This window comes from Symphalangus syndactylus, chromosome 8 (assembly GCF_028878055.3).
Source record: "Symphalangus syndactylus isolate Jambi chromosome 8, NHGRI_mSymSyn1-v2.1_pri, whole genome shotgun sequence".
Classification (NCBI taxonomy): Eukaryota; Metazoa; Chordata; class Mammalia; order Primates; family Hylobatidae; genus Symphalangus; species Symphalangus syndactylus.
The window spans coordinates 36,343,650-36,360,137 of record NC_072430.2 but is presented as its reverse complement, the minus strand read 5'-3'; the positions used below and the strand labels follow the sequence as shown (position 1 = coordinate 36,360,137).

At 36.4% G+C, this 16,488-nt stretch overlaps 1 protein-coding gene across 7 annotated transcripts in view; it reads right to left on the bottom strand.

Moving 5' to 3' along the window:
* The window catches only part of CEP128 (centrosomal protein 128), a 636,715-nt gene that overhangs the window by 57,524 nt on the left and 562,703 nt on the right, over window positions 1-16,488 (bottom strand). For 6 of the 7 annotated variants that reach the window (XM_063644064.1, XM_055288555.2, XM_055288557.2 and 3 more), the window contains 2 exons: window positions 15,894-15,983; window positions 6,097-6,120 (listed from right to left, as the gene is read on the bottom strand). In XM_063644064.1, coding sequence (XP_063500134.1) covers window positions 6,097-6,120; window positions 15,894-15,983 — 114 coding nt within the window. The remainder of the gene's footprint in view (window positions 1-6,096; window positions 6,121-15,893; window positions 15,984-16,488) is intronic. The other variant, XM_063644067.1, reaches the window with a different exon arrangement.

Here is a 16,488-nt window from a genome sequence, read left to right as displayed (position 1 = left end):
TGGAACAAACTCAACTTGTTCATGATGAATTATTCTTTTTAAACATTCCTAAATTTATTTTGCTAATCTTTTGTATATATTTTTGCATTCGTGTTAATGACTAAGGGTCTAAATTCCCTTACTTATTCTTATGCTTGGTTTTAGCACAAACGCTATGCTTACTCGGGATATAAACTGAGCATGTTCCCTCTTTATCTAGTCTCTGAAAGAGTTTTGTGAAACTGAAATTATCTGCCCTAGAACATCTGGTAGAACTTATGTATAAAATTATTTGGGCTTGGTAGCCCTTTTCTGATTAAATTTTAATTGACTAAAAATAGTTGATTAAAATTATTTCTTTAAAATTTAGTCATGCTATTTCTTATTAGTTTTTGAAAATTATATTTTTCTAGGAATTTATTTCTTCTAATTTATAATTAGAAAATTTCTCAGAACACTTTGCTATGTGGTTAAATTCTCCAAGACCTGTAGCCACATCCTTTTTTTTCAATCATAATAGACAATGGTCTTTTTTATGATTCGTTGGTCAAACAACATACTCTACTTTGTTAGCCCTATTGCATGTTTTTTTCTATTTCATTACTTTTCAGTCTTTATTTTTTCCCTTCTTTTGTTTTCTTTAGGTTTTACTCTTTTAATTTCCTTTTAATATCTTATGTTGGGTGATAAGCTCATTAATTTTTATCCCTTGTTTTTTAACATAGCACTTAAGCCTTTACATTTCATCATAAATAACACTACTGCTATATTCCATACATTTTAACATATTATTATTTTAATCATTCAGTTCTATGTATTTTAAAATTTACACTACATTTTTTGACCTGTGAATTGTTTAGAAGTTTGCTTTGTAATTTCTAAAAGCCTATGGTCTATATGGTTATTTTTTGAAATCTTAGAGCTAGATATGACTATGTCACTAAGTTCTGGTCCATGGATATGAACAGAAATGGTATGTGCAACTTCCAGTTTCCACTATTTTCAGTTTCCACTACAGGGGAGTTACGTGCCCTCCCGTTCTTTCATTTTTCTAGTTAGTATGCAAATATAAGGGCAAGAGGTGGCATAGGCATTGGATAATGAGGACAGAGCAACAACATATTGAGGATCGTGGTGCAAAAGACAGAAGGAACAAAAAGACAGAAGGAACGTACAGTTCTAACACCATGGGGACACTACCTGCCAATGGATAGCTTATGTTTGGACTAGCACATGAGATAAATTAATTTTTACGTTACTTAACCCACTATTATTTGGGTGTTTCTCCAACTTTAACTAATACAGAAGTATGAGAATCGACATTATCACGGTATTAATGGAAATGAAAATAGATTTAAAGGGTGATATGAAAAACTGAATTTGTATCACCAAAGTGAATTGCCTTACAATCCCTTTCACTTCTTGAAAGGACGCTTACTGTAGTATCTACATTTTCTTTTCTTCCATGACCTTCCACTTACTAACTTTGCTAGTTCCCTTCTCTAAACAAGGGCATGCACTCTGCCTTCTGGCACCAAACTGCCCCTACTCCTAATTTTCCAAGCACATTTCTAAGGTTGGATTCCTTCCGATGTGCACTTTCCCTCTTCCTGCTTGCAGTCTCTTACTACTCCACCCCATCCTGCACATTGTCACTACATTTATAGACCCCATCCACCGCACCACGATCCCTCATTAAAAGCCACCAATGGCACTCTATTGGCGTAATACCTGTTCTCCCATTTTCTACCTCCCAACCTTGTAATGCAGATGGCAGAAAATGTAAGGTGATCATAGCACTCTTTCTGAAAGAGCAACCAGAAAAAAATCCTTCCCAACAGAATATTTCAGTAACTAGTACTGATCAGTGTGAACTAACATTTGGGAAGGACCTGTTTAGATCCTGATATAAAAAATCCCTGATGTAAAAGATATAAAACCCTGATATAAAAAAAATCAAGTCTAAACTGCTTGGTTTGTATTTCAGAATGCCAGAATAACTCCTCTTACTCTCTCAAACTGTTATCTCTCTCTCTATACATTATCTCCTATGAACCAACAGAGGAAAAAACTGTGAAAAGGCTTTGAAATGGAACAAAACTTACTAGGTATCTTCAAGTGAAGACCTAGTTTTTACCTAGCACATCTGTCTGGGCTTTCTGATTCTGTGGGATCTCTGTGCTCTTATTGTCTTTCAGTTATTTATAACTTTATGAGTTGCAGATAACTGATAACAATGCAAATAACTTTTATTCACAGACAATAAATTTTGTCTGGTAGGGTTCCATTGATTTTCCTTCCTCATTGTAGAAGAAGCCAATTTTGCCTTTATTTAAAATACATTTCAGCACTCTGTAGTGCCTATATATGTGTGGTTCTTTAAACGCTCCTTTAAGTCATTTGTAACTTCTTGTTCATTCCCTCATTAATTAATGAGTTAAATAAACACATTTGTCACAATTTTATATGTGTATGGGAGTCATGATTTTACCTTAAAAAAATCCTTTTAACAAACCCTTTTGTTCATTACTGCCTTAGACTTTGATTACATCTCCAATATGAAAGGGCTTCTCTGGCTCTTTCTACCTGACTACTAATTCTTCATATTTCTGAAATAAATGTACGCTCCTCATCATGTCCTCAAACTGCAAAATCTATCATTTTCACACTGAACCCAGATCACAATGATGTAATGATGCCTCAATTCTCTTTACAATTAGGTTTTCTTCAAAATAGCTTCTGAAAATGCATTATCTTTTTCATTCATGGACTGTATTTTTTTTATCTTTCATCATTAACTCATTTAAATGAATGTGTCTTCTTTACTCAATTAGAGTACAAATTCCTTGAAGGCATTGATCACAATTTACTTGCCTTTTTTCTTCCTTGGTGTCAACACCATGCCTCATATTGAGCCCAGTAAGTTTCCACTGCTGAGTCCCATCCTTGGCCCATGAGCTGGGTCTCTCAATCAAAGATTTTTTTCCCATGTAATCACTTAGCTTTATTTAGGGAATCAACCCATTCTATTTTGGCTGAAGGTGGTTCCATCCCAGGAAAATTTACATGAACATTTAGTGAAGATGGTTAGAGCTTCTGTGAAACACCAAATAGCATATAGTACTGACCAGGAATTCTAGGAAATAAAGAATACATTGCCGTGCTTCTGGGGAATTTCTCACAACTACTGGACTAATGCTATTTATTCCTGAGCACAGTCTTATGTGAGGTTGAGATACATGCAGTTTGACAGTCATTCTTTCATTCTACAAATGCTTATTGTCTACCAAACATTTTTGACAGACCCTGGCAACGCATTTGCAAATAAAATGCAGTTTCTAATCCAAGGAGCTTACCTATTAAAGAAAAAGAGGGAAAAGTTGAGGAAGACAGGGAAAAATGGGCATGTGACTGTGACCTTAGCAGATAGATAATTGGTGGCAAGCTAAATCAAGTTTCATATTATGAAGAAAAGGTGATCTTCTTTTCAGGTATTATAACTACTGAACTGCTAAAATCAATCTACTGTAAATACTCCTAATGGAATGGTGAAATTTCAAACATTTGCAGATTGACAGCACCATGATATATGCTCTACATGCAACACCTTCTACACTGTTAATAACAACTCAACCAAACACGGACCAACAACATTTTCCTAAGTTTTAAGCACGGACTTGGGAGAGAATAATAAATGATCTTGTGATAGCTTTCAGCATATTTGATTTTATGAACTATAAAGTACTTTATCAGTTGAATAGTCTACCAAGTTCATTAAAATCTGTCCCTTAAAATGTCATATGAAATCAAAGGAGTTCATAATATTTGATCATTAGCATTATTACTGAACATTTTAATTTTTATGGTTTTATTTATAATCATTTCAAATTGAAACTATCAAAAAACTACTGCTGTTTAAAATCTAGTCCATTTAATCAATTTTATTTTTCCCAGGATGACTTTTTATTTTTACCTTTATTTTTATGGGAACCTTTAGGTTAGGACATTTATGATTCTATTCCTATGTACTTTGTTAGTGAAGAGATTATATTAAAAAAATTAACAAATACAAATAGTCATTGTTGCTGATATAATTTTCAGTTTTGCATAGTATATAGGTAGAATTCAAATGATTAAATAAGAAGTAACAAGCAATCATGGTAACAATAACATTTGTTTGGTCCTAAATATTTTCACATGTATTTTCTCTCTTAATTCTTAGAGCAACCTGATAAAATAATTTTAATCACAACCATTTTACAGATGAAGGAAACAAGAAAGAAGTCATTTGCTAAATGTTGCATAAGCGGCATTTTGTACACCAAATCCAGGTCTTCAAACTCAAAAATTACGTTTTTGTCCAGATTTTTAAAAAAAGCATTTAATTCACAGGCCAAATTCTGTTGGCAAGACACTTTCTAAGGGTAAGTAAAATATATTTGGAAGAACACTAAACATTTTATTCACCAACAATGTCATCATACTGAAACTGAGAATAGTGTACTTTCTAAATGGCCCAGTTAAATCTCAGGAACAAGTTATTTATCTATAGGGTCTGGACACCGTCAATCAAAATCACTTGCTCGCATATTACTAAAATGTGGTCTGTAACCATCTTTCCACTCTTCATACTCACAAATAAACATTTCATTTTTTATTAACCTTATTATCTAAAGAATTTTTTCCTGCTTGTTAAAAATATAAAAAGAAAAAAAATCACCACGACTAAGATACTTCTAATATTTTATGTATTTTCTTAGTCTTTTTAAATGTAAAATATGCACATTTAATATTTTTTATTAAATTTAATACTTTTTCATATATTAGCATGGCAATATTTACTTTTTTGAAAACCTGACTGTTTATGGCTGCATAGTATTTCATCAAATACTTGAAAAACAGAAAGGAATAAAATTAAAATCTGTAATTCTTATGTAACTGATCACTGTTGAGTTTTGCTTACTCTCTTCTGTTCTTTTTTTATATGCCTATATGTCATCATTAACGTACACAACATTTTATATCTTGAAATTTTTCCACTTAATATTATAAGCCTTTGCATAACCACTGTAGCATGTTGGGTGAAAATTCCATGCTCTACAAAACCATAATTTTATTGACAATAAGTTGGTTTTCCTTTACTTTTTTTTTTGAGACAGAGTCTTGCACTGTTGCATTGGAGTGCAGTGGCACGATCTCGGCTCACAGCAACCTCTGCCTCCTGCGTTCAAGCACTTCTCCTGCTTCAGCCTCCCGAGTAGCTGAGACTACAGGCTCTCGCCAACACGCCCAGCTAATTTTTTTAATTTTTAGTAGAGACGGGGTTTTACCATGTTAGCCAGGATGGTCTCGATCTCCTGACCTCGTGATCTGCCAGCCTCTGCCTCCCAAAGTGCCGGGATTACAGGCGTGAGCCACCATGCCTGGTCAATTTTTGTATTTTTAGTAGAGACGGGGTTTTACCACATTGGCCAGGCTGGTCTCGAACTCCTGACCTCAAATGATCCGCCTGCCTCGGCCTCCCAAAGTGCTGGGATTACGGGCGTGAGCCACCACGCCTGGCCAAAAGTAATTTTTCAATGAATATGTATGCATGTAGTCTTTACATCTATGAGCTTGAAAAATTATTTCTTAATAGTACATTCCTACAAGTAAGATTATTCAGAAAAAGCTGGCATGCTTTTATTATTCTTTTTGTGACACTGGTGAAAATAATGTGTATAAAAACCATGAATGTTAAAATCTTAGACTTGAAAGAATAAATAGCAACCTGATCTCAGTTGCTTATCAACCAATCCTTTCAGTGATTGTGAAATACAGTAAAAATACACCAAGTATTGACTATATTTAATATATTTTTCATAAATTAGTACATCTTGACATCAGAAGTACTGAGAGATGTGACTACTTAAGTATGCTCACATTTTTAATTTTTTTTCATTTTAAAGTCTACATCCACATACCTTTTAGATACAGTTTAGCTTGTTTTCCCCTTTGACATCTTAGATGTAGTTTTAGAAATGATTTCTGAAACTGCTTCCTTTGGTGTGCTGTGAAATCCACATCAGGAGATAGCAGTAATTCTGATACAAGAAGAAAGAAAATGCCCCAACTTACCGTTTCTAATGCAATTACACGGTCCTGCAAAGAAAGCATAATATATAATTATAAAACGAAGGCTGTTAAAAATCGTTTCAAGTTTACTTAATTTACAGGTATTCTATTTACCATCTATTATTAATAATTTATTTTAAAAATGTAAAAAATGAGAACTACTCAGAATTATTTCTATAACAGAAAAATAGTCATCAAAGAATGACTGTATCTTTTTTGATCTCATTTAGTGTTAGGACTATAGGGTTTACAAATAAATGCTACAATTCTAGTACAGTTAATGAAAGGAATAGAACTTATCACTTTTGCAGTGGTAAGATTGTTTATAAGATATAAAATGTTAGATTTGATTATATGAATCACAAATAGACAACAGTAGTGATACAGACAAGGAATTAAGCACATATTCTAGCTCTGAATTAGTATACAGTAAAAAATGTGGTCTCCACAACAAGGTGAAATTCAGACATATCTTCATGAATTAAAATAAATGAGTACATCATTATTGAAAACAAGGCAGGAAAATAAATCAGAAAGATATGGCACATGCAGCCAATCCTGAGCCCAGATAGGCCTTCATTGTCTATAGCATCTTAGAACGTTTATAGAAGGACTGGCTTTAAAAGGGGTCATTGATAACGGTGCATCAAAAGCTAAATGATTAAGAAAATGTGTGTATTCTCAACTCCATAGTTGTATTCTCTTTCCAGAGGTGACATCTAGAAACAGGAAGTCTTTTCCAAATAAAGACTGAATCTGAGAAAGTAGAGTGTGAAGATCTAAGAAAATGAAAAACCATCCTTTTTAAGGAGAACCGAGGACATTTGTCTTTGTTTTCTCTTATTTTAAGAACTGGAGGAAGTCAGGTGCAATGGTTCATGCCTGTAATCCCAGCACTTTGGGAGGCTCAGGTGGACAGATCACATGAAGCCAGGAGTTCGAGACCAGCCTGGCCAACCTGGCGAAACCCCGTCTCTACTAAAAATTAAAAAGTAGCCAGGTGTGGTGCCGCATGCCCGTAATCCCACCTACTCAGGAGGCTGAGACAAGATAACCACTTGAACACAGGAGTCAGAGGTTGCAGTGAACTGAGATCATGCCACTGCACTCCAGCCTGGGCAACAGAGCAAGACTACATCTCAAAAAAATAAAAATAAAAGAAGTAGAGGAAATATGTGGAATCTGGATTTTTAAAAATAAAATTAATTAGTCATCTAAAGCAGTGTAATGGTAAATACTGAGTGTCAACTTGACTGGATACAAGGATGCAGGTTGTTGATCCGGGGTGTGTCTGTGGGGTGTTACCAAAGGAGATTAGCATTTGAGTCAGTGGGCTGAGGAAGGCAGACCACCATTAATCTGGTGGGCACAATCTAATCAGCCGCCGGTAAATATAAAGCAGGCAGAGAAATGTGAAAGGGGAGACTGGCCTAGCCTCCCAGCCTACATCTTTCTCCCATGCTGGATGCTTCCTGCCGTCGAACACTGGACTCCACGTTCTTCAGTTTTGGGGCTTGAACTGGCTCTCCTTGCTCCTCAGCTTGCAGACAGCCTATTGTGGGACTTTGTGATCGTGTAAGTTAATACTTAATAACTCCCCTTTATATATACATACATACATATATATATATATACATACATACATATATTTATATATACATACATACATATATATATGTATATATACAATCCTACTAATTCTGTCCCTCTAAGAGAACCCTGACTAATACAAGAAGTAAAGAGAGAAAAATGGTGCACAGAATGACTCAGCCCAGGTCTCTTGTGGTCCTGCAGGGACCCACATAGACCTATGACACTTAGAAACAGAATGAACTCGGCCCCTACTGGCATTCTCTCAGTATCACATGAAATAGAGGGCTCACTTCTAAAGACTTCTGCAAACCAACTTCTAGCAATCAGACTGGGAAACAGTTGCACATTTCTACCCTGTAAACATTTGGCTATGTGGGCATGAGTTAAATGAATACATTATGCAAAATTAGCCCAAAGCAGACTGTTTCTAGCAACATAATCTGTTTAATTGCATTTTGTTGGCATACTTAAGAGGGCCTCACCCTTACCCTCATAATTTTCATAAAATAACTGCTATTTTGTTGGTGACTTGTATATTGTCACATATGAGCACTTCATAATAAATGCGTATGATGCTTCAGGGGGGCTTTGATCTATTGTTGCCAGGCATCCTATTCATTGTGCATCTGGGACAAAAACCATCCAGCAATACTTTAATACCCTTTGCAGATTGAACAGAACCTCATTAGATGCCTTATACAGAGAGAAACAGCCTTTGGGCAGTATCATATTTATATGAACCATCTTGGAAGGCTGAAAATATTTACAGCCCCTTAAGTTTTCCCTATACCATGGGTTTGTGGGTTGCTATTGGTTAAGATTAACGTATTTTAAAAGCATACCTAGAACGGACTCGAAATAGGTGATTTCATATAATGTCAAAACAGAACAGAATTAAAGTGTCTGTCCTAATTCATATCTTAGTGTTTAGCAAAGATAAACTGATAGCATTATAAGTTGTGTATGCGGCATGAGTATCCTCATCTTACTTAATCTTTTATTTTAAAGGAAATATGTGCCTAGTTTACATGAATGTGGACTCAAATGGTCAAGACAACTCCATTTTGTTGAAATATGAAGGTCTATATATATGTATATATTTTGTTTTTGTTTTTTTTGTTTTTGTTTTTGAGACGGAGTCTTGATCTGTCACCCAGGCTGGAGTGCAGTGGCAGGATCTCGGCTCACTGCAAGCTCCGCCTCCTGGGTTCATGCCATTCTCCTGCCTCAGCCTCCTGAGTAGCTGGGACTACAGGTGCCCGCCACCATGCCCAGCTGTTTTTTTATTTTTAGTAGAGACAGGGTTTCACCATGTTAGCCAGGATGGTCTCGATCTCCTGACCTCGTGATCCGCCCGCCTCGGCCTCCCAAAGTGCAATAAATAAAAATATTTGAATCCATTTTAGTTATGTTTGTTTGCTTATAACCTACTCTATTTCAAAATGGTACTGAGATAGCTTTCAATAAAAAAATTTATGTCAAAAAACATGAGGAAATTAGAGAAACAGAAAATTTAGTTCATTAACCTGACTTTCAATAATTCAATATGCCAATCAACAACAGCTAATAAGATACCAGCCACTGTAGTCAATTACTGATTTTGTCTAAATTATAGTTTTCAGTCTCAATTGTAGGCTGTAAATAAAGAGAAATTATTGCTAGTCTTTACGAACTTCTTATTTGATTTTAAAATTTAAGAAATGCATTTTGAAAACTTAAGTGGTTATGGTTGACACTTTTTGGTAAACAAAGTTAGTTATATATCTTTATATAAAAAACTGTGCTACTGTGTATCATTATTCTCAACAGAAAATAAGCCAACAAGAGTGTAGCTTTTCTTTTTTTTTTTTTTGGAGACAGGGTCTCCCTCTGTCATTCAGGCTAGAGTGCAGTGTCACAATCCGAGCTCACTGCAGCCTATATCTTCCACGCTCGAGTGATCCTCCCACCTCATCCTCCCAAGTAGCTGCGAGTATAGGTGTGCACCACCACACCCAGCTAATTTTTTTTTTACTTTTTGTAGAGATGGGATCTCACTATGTTACCCAGGGTGGTCTTGTACTCCTGGGCTCAAGCAATCCTCCTGCCTCAGCCTCCCCAAATGCTGGGATTACAGGCATGAACCACCACACATGGGCCAATATTGTAGCTTTGATATGCTTCATGATTAAAAAAGAAAAAGCCAGTATATGTCCTAGAATGAACATATAATTACAGCAAAATAAATTATATCTCCATAACCTCTCCCATTTTACCCAGAGCTGCCTTTGTAATTTTTTTCCCTTTTTCTTTAATCTATAATTTTCATTTAAACAGATTTAAGTTCAACCTGCAAGTTCATTACTCCACCCACCCCTCCAAACCACCAATCCCTGAACCCCACTCTCAACACGCTCCCCAGGCTTAATCCTGAAAAGAAAAGCATTGCTAGAACAATGAAAGGGTGTTAGGAGGTAGGAGAAGTAGAGAGGGAAGACCACCCCCAGGAAGTAATGAAGATACTTCCATGCTATTTCAGATGGTTTTAATAAATCAGTGGCTCTTATTTTTGTAGTAATAGACTTTGAGAGTCTAATAAAACTTGACATTCTCCCTAGGAAAATGTACATTATATGCAACACATATATGTAATTTTATATATACTTTTTGGGGTAATGCAGACTCTCTGAAGTCTACCCATGGGCCTCCAAGTCTTTTTTTTTTTTTTTTTTTTTTTTTTGAGATGGAGTCTCACTCTGTCACCCAGGCTGGAGTGCAGTGGCACAATCTCACTGCAACCTCCACCTCCTGGATTTAGGTGATTCTCCTGTCTCAGGCTCCCGAGTAGCTGGGACTACAGGCGTGTGCCACCACACCCAGCTAATTTTTTTGTATTTTTAGTAGAGACAGGGTTTCACTGTGTTAGCCAAGATGGTCTTGATCTCCTGACCTCGTGATCCACCCGCCTCAGCCTCCCAAAGTGCTGGGATTACAGGCGTGAGTCACTGCACCCAGCCTAAGTCTTTTTACTCCAAATAAAAACACCTAAAATAAGACATAAGAATATCATAAAAATAAATTTTTGTATTACACTAAATGTATTTATTTCTTCTTTATGAAACATGTCTAGATAAATAACCTCAGTAACAAAGAAATAAATAATCATGACTATAACTAAGGGCTCTCATAGGGCAGAAGTAAAAATGTAAAATTCTAAGTGGGAGTGAAGGGTTAAACAAAAAAACAAGCAAAAATTTTCTTCAAATACTTGGAAGAGTTTTCTGGGAAAAAGCCTGTTTTGTTGCTACTGTTTATATGTGATTGGACAGTCCCTTTTCTATTATTCTTTAATTCTAAGAAAGGGAAAGTTTATGAAACACCTAAATTGACATAAATATTTTTAAAAATGTTTACTCTTAATGACTGTACATGTAGTCACTGCATAGACATTGAATTACAATGGAGGGGTGCTAATAGCTGTTCTTACCAATAAGTGAATATTGCACTTTCTAAGTAAAAATAATGTGACTAGACATCATGTTTTAATTTGTTCTGGGTTTGACAGATCAGGTAAGGAGAAGCTATATGATATAGGCTTCCCTCAATATACAAATTATTTTGGGGGAAGCCTAAAATTATTTTGGGGGAAGCCTAAAGCATGTATACTATAAAAAGATGTATTTTAACTTTTGAGGTTAATGAGGTTTTGAAACCGCCTTTGCAAAATTATAACTGAGGAAATTACGACAGTGACAGAAATTAAACCCAACCCACTCTATCTTGCTTCTTTCTAACCCTTAAGCTGCCCTTGTTCATTCCTGGGTGTAGGCTGAACTAACTTTGGGAAGGAATTCAGTTCATGGTTTGACTCTGAAACAAAATTGATAACCGCCCTTTCCCGAAAAGACCTGCTTCTTGCCTGGGGTCCAGTCTGCCTTTGCAGGACTAACAAATTAGCTACAAGATTAGAAATTTAGGGTAGGTGCAGTGGCTCACACCTGTAATTCCAGCACTTTGGGAGGCTGAGGTGGGTGGATCACCTGAGGTCAGGAGTCTGAGACTAGCCTGGCTAACATGGCGAAACCCTGTCCTTGCTAAAAATACGCAAATTAGTCAGGTGTCGTGGCAGGCACCTGTAATCCCAGCTACTAGGGAGGCTGAGGCGGGAGGAGAATCGCTTGAACCCAGGAGGTGGAGGTCGCAGTGAGCCGAGATCACACCATTGCACTCCAACCCGGGCAACAGGAGCGAAACTCCGTCTCAAAAAAGAAAAGAAAAGAAAAGAACAGAACAGAACAGAACAGAACAGAACAGAACAGAACAGAACAGAACAGAACAGAAAAGAAAAGAAAAGAAAAGAAAAAAGAAATGACAATTTAGGGGTCATGCAGCCTCTGGCTTCCAGAGTCTGAACCTCCCCAAATTGCTCCTGGGGATAACATCATTACTGCAAAACCTGAGATCAGTGCTTGAGATAGTTTGCAGACCCTGTACTGGATGGATCAGCTGACACCACCCACACCAGTAATCTGGCCCAACCAGTTCTGCCATCCCACCCAAAAACAGAAGACTTTAAGATAACCTAACTTTAACCCCCTATGATTCCATCTCCAACCTGACCAATCCGCACTCCCCACTTCTCAAGTTTTTAAAGGTAATTTGGCAAGCCCCTGCTTGCCAAATTACCTTTAAAAACTCTGGTCCCCGCATGCTTGGGGAGACTGATTTGAGTAATAAAACTCCAGTCTCCTGCACAGCTGGCTCTGCATGAATTACTCTTTCGTCATTGCAATTCTCCTGTCTTGATAAATAGGCTCTATCTAAGCAGTTGGCAAGGTGAACCCATTGGGTGGATACAGTTTGTAACTAGCCTTAAGCCGTATATATTCATTTGCTACCACAATGAAGTGTGCTTTAGAATTTAGGAATGGACCAAGGCAAATTCATTAGTATCACTGGAGATGAGCAAATATTTGTAGGCTGTTAGGAAATGAGCATTAAATGGATCATTTGTTATCAGAATATCTAATCATTAAAAGTTTATTTGATTCAGCTGAGCTAATCAGCCACATCGATTCATCCATCACATCTCAGAGATGAATTAGAAGCTTATAGGTCTAAATAATAGAATTCTTCTGCCTCTGGTGAGTACAGTTGAAAGGTGTAGTGACTTTATTTTGTCATAATAATGCAGCATTTTCCAAGAATGCTTTAAATATATCATTAGTATATGAAAAAGCATAACACTGGCATAAAAACATAACAAGAGTCTTCTATCTTTTCCACGTCTTAGAAGCTTGAAGAGTATAGAATAATTCTGGCAACTTCTCTGGGACTTAGGGACCATGATGGACACATACTTTTCAAAAAGAAAAACCCACATTGAGGACTCCCTACCGTCACTATTGTAAAACACAAAGCCTGTTTTCTGGAAGAAAAATCCACTCAACTTCACCCAAAGAGACCACTGCATGGCGTTCTTCCTTCCAATGTCAACTCTGTTTAATCCATACTCACACTTTACCTGCTACTTCCTAAATAAACCCTATAGAATGAAATACAAATATATATATATTTTCTCCTCAGCATTTCCCCATGACAATCTATTACATTTTAAAAATTTGTCAGTCATTTTAAATAATTAAAAGAGCTAGAAGTCATTTTATTTGAAATTATTTGAATACATTTAAAATAGTATTCTTTGCCAAACTTTAAGATAATGAAAAGGGAAAGGCTTTGATTAATCATCACACACAAAAGGTCAGCATTTCATACAGTGATTTAAAACAAATTAAAACAAAATCGAGAGAAAAATCGCTATCTCAATGTAGCAACATCAAAAAAAGCTTTAAAATATAGCATAAGTTGGCTTTGAATAAACCAAATGCATCTGTGATTTATATATAAAATTGTATGCTGTCTATTAAAAGTCAGTGAAAGAAGTTAGTCTATACATCAAATACTCCAGGATGGGTGGCATTGGAGCAGCTTGCACTGGTTTCCCAATCATCCTGTGTTTACTGCAACCATCATTAGATACCTGTAGTCAATTTCTGTTCATTCATTTCACTGGCTGCTTACGTGCCTTTTCAAACAACCTACTTCAGCGTCTGAAATAACACAACACACATATTGAAGGAAAAAAAAAACAGCGAAGCTTAAAGATTTTGTCTGAAAAGCTGTCAAGAAAAAAAAAACCCAACATTCTGACTTAGGAAGGAAAGCCAATTTAAAGTGATATGTCATGTTCTAGCCTACAGGGAAGCCCAGTAATGGTCCTTGTTGCCTGATTTTCAACCTGGGTGTGGCAAATCTCTGATAGAACCAGAAGCAGAAACAATCACAGGATTTAAAAACAGACTCAAGGTGGGTGATCACATTTCCAATATGTTCTGTCATTTACTATCATTGCCTTGACAGAGACCTGAGGGCAGCCAGTTGTTCTTCTGTAGCTTTCTTCTGCTGTGTTCTCTGGTTGGTGTTTTAGTTTGTGGTTTTATTATGAGGAGATTACTGACCATTATACTTCAGTTTTGACATTGTTCAGGAAAGGCTGTGGTTGTATTTATATTGAAGTGGGGTATGTGTATGGGTTTGTGGGGTGAAGAATACAAGTGGGGAAAAGAAAGAAGATGAAGAGAAAGATACAGAAATGGGGGTCTATTGGTTTGTTGGGACAGATTTCAGACTGGAAAATACAACCTGAGAGGCAAGGTAGGGTTTTATTTAAAACCCCTATACGTACTTCTAGGTAGCTGTATGAAACTGACGCCAAAAATTCTGAGACTACCCTTTAAATTTCAAATCACAAAGCAAAGCTATAAGCTTTCTTTTCCTTATTTTCCTTTAAAATAATCATTTCAAGATTCTTCCTTTAAAGCACAACGTAACGTGGTACATAGGTGTGTGCTACAGAATATCACTACAGACAAAATGAAGGGCAAGAGACAGAATTATCTTTCTCCAGGGACTGTCAAATTCTCCAGTGAAACTGCTCATAACAGGTAACAAAGGTGAGTGACATCTGGACTGGAGAACAACTAAAGATTATTTGCAGATAAAATAAAGACTATGATGGCGGCTAAGGGCAATGCAAAGGACAACCAGTGCAATTTCAGATGCTGACTGTCCCCACAAAGAGATGGAGAAAGAGGAACTGAGGAGTACCAGGAGAAGGTCAACAACTCAGAAACCAGCACACCATATATTTTTCAAGGATTTACATTTAAAAAAAAAGTACATGACACCAGTTGTGAGGTTAGTCATATATCAATGGAATATGCCCTGAATTCCTATGCAAATCATATTGCAAGAATGATTATGGCATAATTTACGAGCAGGCTTGTGTCATGCAGAACTTGTGGAAAATAAGAGGGTATGCTTTCATTTTCAGGTACACAAAGGGTTGTGTATCTGACTGCCACTGAATATAGCTGGTCTAATGAGACTCCCTGAGGCTGACATCTCCTTTGTTTCCCCGAAGGGCACATATCTCCTAGGCTTCTAGGTGAAAAAGTTTACAGAGTAACCCATATAACCACAGGATCCTTCCTCCCATGCCGTGTTCTCCTGAGTCTTTAAATTACAGCACTGGATTGTTGACTATCATGCATGTCACACAGCTGAGTCATTAAATGCTACAAGTAAATAGTCCACCTTTGGAATTAATGACTTACCTTTGGGCAATTCCAGTAATCCACATCATAATTTACATGCAGAGTCATTTACAGGAACGAATGCAGAAGGAACATTGTAATGGAGACTCTTTCTTGCCCGTCACTCCCATATTCTTTCTGTGTGCTTCTGTGTTCAGTTACCTCTCAGCATTCTACAGTAGAGGGGCTGCTGATGAGGATGATCAACATCGAAGCAGAAAGTCTTAAACTAGTACAATGGCTGAGATGGGGTAGCTTTTTCTTGCTTCTTAATTCAGTTTGACTGAGATTAAAACTATTATTAATCTCCATTTCCCAACACACACGTGCAAGTAAGAAGGGAAATGTAGCTAAAGAATTTGAAGTAACCAGATTATCTGCCCTCTGATTATCATTGGTGCACTCTTCCTAAGAACAACGAGGGAAAAAAACACCAACAACTAAGTTTTTAGCTGCACTTCTGGGAAGCATACATGAAGGCTGACTTATCCTATATGCATTAAAATAAAGCAGATGTATGTTAACTATTCAGTCCCAAATATCCTAAATATTCCTACCTATGAAATACTTAACTGCTTTTTCTTCAAATTGAGCTTCACTCTGATTTCTCACTGCAGTCTGACTAGCATCTTCCCAAGGTGGAAGTTTAAACGGTAGCTTCGGCTGTTTGAGAGAGATGTGAGTTATGAAAAAGAGTTGGAAAGCTCTATTATCTTAAAGTAATTGAAAATGTTATAAATAGTAATAGCTATAAAAACAGCACTAATTTGACTATAATAATTTCAAACAAATTTCTAAATTTCTGCATTTAGAGAAAATGATATGATGTAGTACTTTTAAAATGGTACCCCAAATAATTCCTCACCCAAATTAAAGTCACAAATTTTAGGGACATTATTACTTTAAATCTAAAACATTTTACTTTTCAGGACTATAAATAAAGAGTAGTGATTTAGCTCAAAGCGTCCTCAACTGTATTGCTTTCAAAATCATCCCTGGAAGTAAGTGATCCTAAATTCCAAAGTCTATGAAATGAAGGAATAAATTGGATGAGAGTTTGTTAATAGCCTCACCTGGGCAGTTTTCGCCGGTAATGACAGCTACTCTCAGCACTCACAACCTTACCTGTGGATAATGGAATGCTGATACAGTGTGGTTGTAGGAGTTC